This window comes from Labeo rohita, chromosome 1 (genome assembly GCF_022985175.1).
Source record: "Labeo rohita strain BAU-BD-2019 chromosome 1, IGBB_LRoh.1.0, whole genome shotgun sequence".
Lineage (NCBI taxonomy): Eukaryota > Metazoa > Chordata > Actinopteri > Cypriniformes > Cyprinidae > Labeo > Labeo rohita.
Window position 1 is genome coordinate 9,631,332 of NC_066869.1, and position 6,647 is coordinate 9,637,978.

A 6,647-nucleotide genomic window follows, 5' to 3' on the forward strand; every position below is an offset into this window, starting at 1 on the left:
GGCAGCTGTCCTCCATTCAAGCTCTCATTCAAAACTTCAAGCACATCATCTCCCAAAAATCCCAATAGGCCTTATAAAGATCAAAAGGAAGACCATCAATTCCATTTAACTTTGTAATGAAACATACAACTCCTCTTGTGACAAAGGTTTCATCAATAACTTCTTCAGGCTTCTATATACACATATATATATATATATATATATATATATATATATATATAGATAGATAGATAGATAGATAGATAGATAAATCTTACTGCTTCTGTAATCATGATCACATAATTTCTTTTTGACCTATGCTTTTATTGCACAAATGACACCTAGATAATTTGCTGTCTTTTATGCTTTTTTTTTTGTCATTGCAGGTATAAATCTAACACTGCCAGAAGAATGCATCGTAAGTTAGGTTTCTGAAGCTAGTTTTAGAGATGGACTCTCAGCTCCTGTAGATATTGGCAGACACTTGAAATATGAATTATTATTCTGTTATTTATTTCTGATGATTAAATGCGCAAATTTACATTTGTTTGCTTTTGCTATTAATATTAATATTGCAAAACATGATTACAAATACAGAGTGTGTTTTATTTACCATATAAAGCTCAATTGTAATTTCAGAGTCAGACCTCTAAAGGATGTTTTGAAAACCTTCTTGAGCAGACTGAGAACATTACAGCTCAAGTGCTCCCTTTGAATGTAAGTGCCTGATCGAGGATTTTCAAGAGAAACATCATAAAAGCATCAAACGCAATTTAGATAATGAAACTGACTGTATCTCCCTCCAAGCATACACAGGCACAAGTGGTTTCCATACTACTGGTTTATTTGATGGCTTTTTCCCCAAATCCACTGTGAAAACTAAGCAAGACAATACAAAACCACATTAACCTAATACAACCCAGACATATAGAAACTTCAAACACAAAATACAAACAGAGCAAATACAAAGCAAAATACCTCGTTGGCTGCATGCTATATGAAAGAGAAATTGTCTTGAATACTCCTTAATCACCCGTTCAAGTCCTTTGCAGAAACACATCCATTGACATACTCTCATGCACAACCTTCGTGAACTGAGAACCCTACAGGCAGTCAGCCATTACATACAATCATTGATATTTCAAAATAAAAGTCCCAAACCAAATAACAAGAAATAAATTCACCAATAATAAATTCACTTGTTTTCTTCATTACAAAATAATCTTAGAAAAAAGTAAACATATACATAATATACACAATATAACAACAAACAGTTACACTGACATACCAGTGCTGTCTGGCTTTTTTGACATTTACATGTACAGTAACTCTATTTAACTGCATTTTTCTGATCAATAAATTAGGCTGTGATGAACATTTTGAATATGGTCTTCAACGCTTCAGTGAAAATTGTGGAGTCAACATCATCACCAAACCCAACTGAACTAGCCTCCTACGGAAACCGTGTGTTAAAAACCAGTGAGAAACTCATTTCTACATTAGTGACGCCGACAGACACAAATGACAGTGTCAATTTTACTCTTGCTGCTGTAGGTAAGTGAAGAAACAATTATTACTGATGATGAAACTCAGATTATATATGATGGCAGTGACTTTATGTAGTCTAGAGAGCAGCGGTTGGTCAGAGACAGCAACAAATGCAGCTACAGTAACTTTTTAATTGTGTAGAGTTATAAACATTTTCTATGCAGTTTAGGAGGCACCCCTGTCTTGCACCCCACCCCTGCCCCTGCCCTGCACTGTTCAATCATTATCGCTGTAACAACGATTCAGCAAAGTGAGGATCCACCTCCAGCTTTATTGATACAAAGTTTGGAATGATACAGAGCAACAACACAGCAGTGGGTCAGGACACGTAGCATACAAACACAATCTGGAGAATGGGCATAAGATCATGGCAGGTGACTTAAAATCACATTCCAAAGAACAGGCAATAGGTCAGGGCAGGCAGCAAAGAATCAAACACGGGAAAACAGTCCAAGATCAAACAAGGAGAGATAATCCACAAGTAAACGCTCAGAAATAACCACCGTAGCAAATCAAGACTTCGCAATGAGTGTACAAGTGTGCAGTGCTTATATGTGTGTGTCGCTGAAGAGGGGCAGATGTGTGTGCAATCAGTCTCAGGTATAAGGGAAAAGTAGTCCAAATCAAAGTAGGCAATATTTGGGTTAAGGCTCCCTCTGGTGGTGCTAGGAAGGCAGTACGGGAGCCTCACTTCCCTCACAATCCCTCATTTGCCTATGCATTTAAGTTCCTGTCAGTTTAAGTTTGTCCAGTCTCTAATTAATTAATTAATGTATTAATTTTTAATAGATTCTCATTTTAATGAACCAATACTGAATCTTAAATCCCAATCGATCTTTTGGTCTATGCTGTTTACAGTTAATGAAAGAACAGTATAGTACACCTCCCATCCAATAAATTGCAATAAGCTTTGTGCTTTGTCACTTTTGATATGAAACAATCAGATTTCGAATTCTTTCCATTTTTTGGGGAAGTTCAAGCAATAAATACCATTTTGGGGCTCTTTAATATGGCATGATAGATCGCTGTAACCACTTCAGATCAGGCAGAGCGGCAGCACAAAGTGCACATGAACTGATCATCTCTTTCGCTTTACTGCTAGTTCCATGAATAAACAACAGAAGGCGTGTTTAACGATACAGTCCATCTCATGTCTCATGTAATTGCTCAATCAGTGTTTGAATCGTGAAAAGATGTAATTATATATTGTTCTTCAATATTTAATGTATGTTTAAATAAATAAATTTTATGACAGAAATATAAATATGTATATTAAAAAAAAAAAAAAGACAAATTAGAATAGAAACATAATTATGTAACGACTTAAACTGGGTACTCGCCTCTGTGTAATCAAAAGCGTAGCATTCACATGAAAGTCTCGTGATAGTTTTATTTTGAGGCTGATTGTCCCTGATGATAACTGTATAGTACATACAATTAAAATAGCACATAACTGCTTGTTTGTGTTTAATCAGAGGGTCAAGTCTTCATGGTTGGACCAAATGTCATGTTAAATAGAATCCCTCAGCTTAACACGACATATTGTTCTGTGGACATCGATCTCATTGGGATTGCCAAGAACAACAATGAAAGTATGTCAAATGTTTTGATTTAAAAAAAAAAAATGTGGGAAGATACCTTTACCACTAATCCACATTTGCTTATTGTTTTGGATGCTGTTCTTGTTATTATAACATACAGTATAAAATTTCATGTTTCTTTTTTCTGTTTCTGTTACACAGGATCAGCTGCTGTGGCTTTCATGAGCTACATCATGATGGAGAATCTACTGAAGCCAGACTTCTTCAACACATCAAATGGCACGGTTAAAACCATGATGTCCACTGTGATCTCAGTTACTCTTCCCAAAACCACCAACACTAAACTCACCAAACCAGTCAACTTCACCTTCAGACACATCAGAGTGAGAGTTTAATATTTGAGACAGTTTGAGAGTTAGATGTTTTCAATCTGAGAACTGAAAACTTCTAATATTCAGTGTTCTGATATTTATGTTTGTTCATCTTTTTTGCAGGAGTTTGATCCCAACGGTTCTCTGTCCTGTGTGTACTGGAATATCAGCAAGTGGATTGTTGATGGTTGTTCTGTTTTAAAGACCAACAGCAGCTACACTGTGTGTTCCTGTGATCATCTGTCGACATTCAGTATTGTGCAAACCAGCCGTCCACCAGAGGTACGAAAGAGAATGTCAGAAGTCCTCAAAAAAAAAATGAAGCATTGAATGCACTAGCATAATTTAAATTCAGTCTACAGTAGATGATTAACTCTGACATGCATGTTTTCTCAGAGCGGCTCATCGCTGGTGATGTTGGCTTTGGTGTGTGTGATCGTGGGGCTGGTGTTCTTCAGTTTGGCCCTGTTGGGTTTTGTTCTTTATAAATGGAGTCCTGTGCGTGATTGGATACGTGGTCGTGTCATGCTGGGTCCTGAAGGTTACCGCAGGGAAGAGTGAGTTTTTGTTGTTGTTTATTTATTTATTTGTTTAGAAGGAAATAAAAACAGCTTGGGGCTTACGTAGCATTTATCTATTTGATGCAATTACAGTGTTATGTACAAATAAAAATAAAAAAATAAAAAATATTTCCTGTATTACTGTTTCTGGGTTTCTTAACTAATTGCATTCATGTGCTGAAGATCCTCTACCTGATCTTAAACTCTTATTTTTTCCTGATATATTTTGTTGTATGAGGTCAGACATTTATTCCTGTTCATATTTTGGTAATCTGTGACTTTTAGGCAGTTTGTTTAAACTGTTACACTTCCATTTGATGGTGGAATGTTCAAATTATCCAAAATTTTCAAACTTCAACTGTCAAAAATGTACATTTAATTGAACACAGATCTGCTGATCTGCTGTCTGTCCGACTCTTTGGCTGCATATCATCCTTTCAAACTTGGAACTTGTAAAACTACACATTTTTAGGCCTGGCTTTCTCAGGCCAGCATTAGAATTTCATGAATCTCATGAAGTCATTCTTGTCTCATTCTTGTCCAGGTTACACTGCAGTACACGAAGTGCTTCAGATGTCTCTGCTGTGGACTCAAAACAATCAAATGTGTCTCAAGAAACACCGAGGACCACAACATCATTTTAAACATAGAAAGCATGAAAAAAAGCATAAAGGGAGTGACATTGACCCATACTGGAATAAAAAAGGACTCCTATTAATGAAATAATTACAATAATTGATGATACACAAGTATTTTAATATATCAAACACATTTATTACTTATCTTTTTTAAGCAATTCATTAATCCAAAAGCAATCCAGCAGTCCAAAATTCAATTTTCAAGATTTTTCAGGTTGATTTGACCCCCTTTATGAATTCAATGTTTCAGGAAAAAGAAAGTTTCATTTCACACAGGTGATTACATATATATATATATATATATATATATATATATATATAAAATGTTTTTGGATGTTAAATGTCGTAATGCCAATTCACATTGCAATGATCACCAGAATGATCACCAGATTACAGTACCTTACTCCTCAGACGTTCCTATGACCTGAGAAAAATTAGATTCAAGCATGTTCAAGATATTACGACATTTATAAGACATTTCTTAATATTACGAATGTCGATATTACTGATGTAAAATAAGTAACTTTATGTTAATCACACTCAAGATTTTGTGGTGGAGGGTAAAAATAATTTTTACAAACTAATAGTTCTTATTACAGCTGAATAAGGAATTAATGATAGTTTAAATAAATAAATGAAATACAACTGTTAAATTACAATTATATTTAACTGTAACTGCTTTAACTGTCAAAACCAATTATATCTTATTTTGTTGAGCTCAAACAACTGTTCATTAGATAACTCCAGTTCCTCTGTAAACATATTATGCAAGCGTCTTATTTTATTGCTGTAATATTGATGTAAACTCCATAATCTGTTTTATTTACATTTGCATTTAGCCATTTAGCAGACGCTTTTATCCAAAGTGACTTATGAGAACAATGGAAGCAATCAAAAAAACAGAAATGATAAGCAAGTGCTATGACAAGCCTCAGTTAGCCTATTGCAGTACACGTAGTATTTTTATTTTTTTTTTCATTTTGTTAATTATTAAAAAAATAAATAAAAATCTGTAGAATAGAAAAAGAATAGAAGTAGTGAATTTTAAGGGGTGCAGAGCTAGTGGTGGTTTTGTAGGAAAACATTAATGCCTTTAAATTGATGAGTTGTGACGTGCATTTTGGCTCATTAAAAATAAATCTTGCAGCTGCATTCTGTATTATTTAGTCTTCTTCTTTTAAAACGTAGGATTTTCTTGGTGGAGGGTGAAAAGTATAATTTTCATGATTTCAAATGATTTCAAGTAAATGTTGGCAAATAGAAAACCTAAAAACTATTTCATGTGTGCATGGTAAAGGAAATTAATTAGCATTGTATGGCATCATTGTTTAGTTGTAAAATTGTTAAGTCTTTCACAGTTATATTTTTGTTTATTGATCTCAGAAAGTTTTTGCTGTAAGGAAACATTTTACAGTGTATTACTTTATTCATGTGCCTAATGTTTTATGGGTACTGTGATTTGAAACTAAACATTAAAACAACTAAACGAACAGCTGATGTGGCAATTAAAGTAAATATGTATTGTCATGTGACTTTAATTTTTGTTAAACATAACTACATTTTCCTGTATTATTATTTCAACCTATTTTGTTACAAATATCTCAATAAACAAAATAATTAATGATAATAACTGCATTTGTATTTTTTTTTGTCATATCCACAAAACAAAATGAAAGAAAAAAAATATCTAATAATAATAATAATAATAATAATAATAATAATAATAATAATACAAACAGTGGGACAAAAAACAAATGATACAAATAAACAATTTATACAAAAAAAATAATGGCCTACAATACGGAAATTAAATAAAGTAATCGAATGTAAATTAAAAATAAACACATAGTCTGTGCACAGCCTTCACTTTATGACTTAAATATTCAGTGATTTGTATCAAAGTTACAAAAGTTATCTAGTGAAGAGCAGTGAATGATTCTCTTATTTTCTTAATGGCAGAGACAGCAGTAGGTTTATTAGGCTGCTGTCACTTTAAGGCTAAATGCACAG

The 6,647-nt window shown here is 33.5% G+C and overlaps 1 protein-coding gene across 2 annotated transcripts in view; it reads left to right on the top strand.

Annotated features, from left to right (window-relative positions):
* Positions 1-6,196, top strand: part of LOC127167112 (uncharacterized) — a 34,311-nt gene extending 28,115 nt beyond the window's left edge. For both annotated transcript variants that reach the window (XM_051112987.1, XM_051113066.1), the window contains 8 exons: positions 366-397; positions 619-696; positions 1,344-1,533; positions 3,003-3,119; positions 3,270-3,451; positions 3,563-3,721; positions 3,836-3,996; positions 4,544-6,196. In XM_051112987.1, coding sequence (XP_050968944.1) covers positions 366-397; positions 619-696; positions 1,344-1,533; positions 3,003-3,119; positions 3,270-3,451; positions 3,563-3,721; positions 3,836-3,996; positions 4,544-4,643 — 1,019 coding nt within the window. In that variant the 3' untranslated portion in view covers positions 4,644-6,196. The remainder of the gene's footprint in view (positions 1-365; positions 398-618; positions 697-1,343; positions 1,534-3,002; positions 3,120-3,269; positions 3,452-3,562; positions 3,722-3,835; positions 3,997-4,543) is intronic.
* The last annotated feature ends 451 nt before the right edge of the window (positions 6,197-6,647 follow it).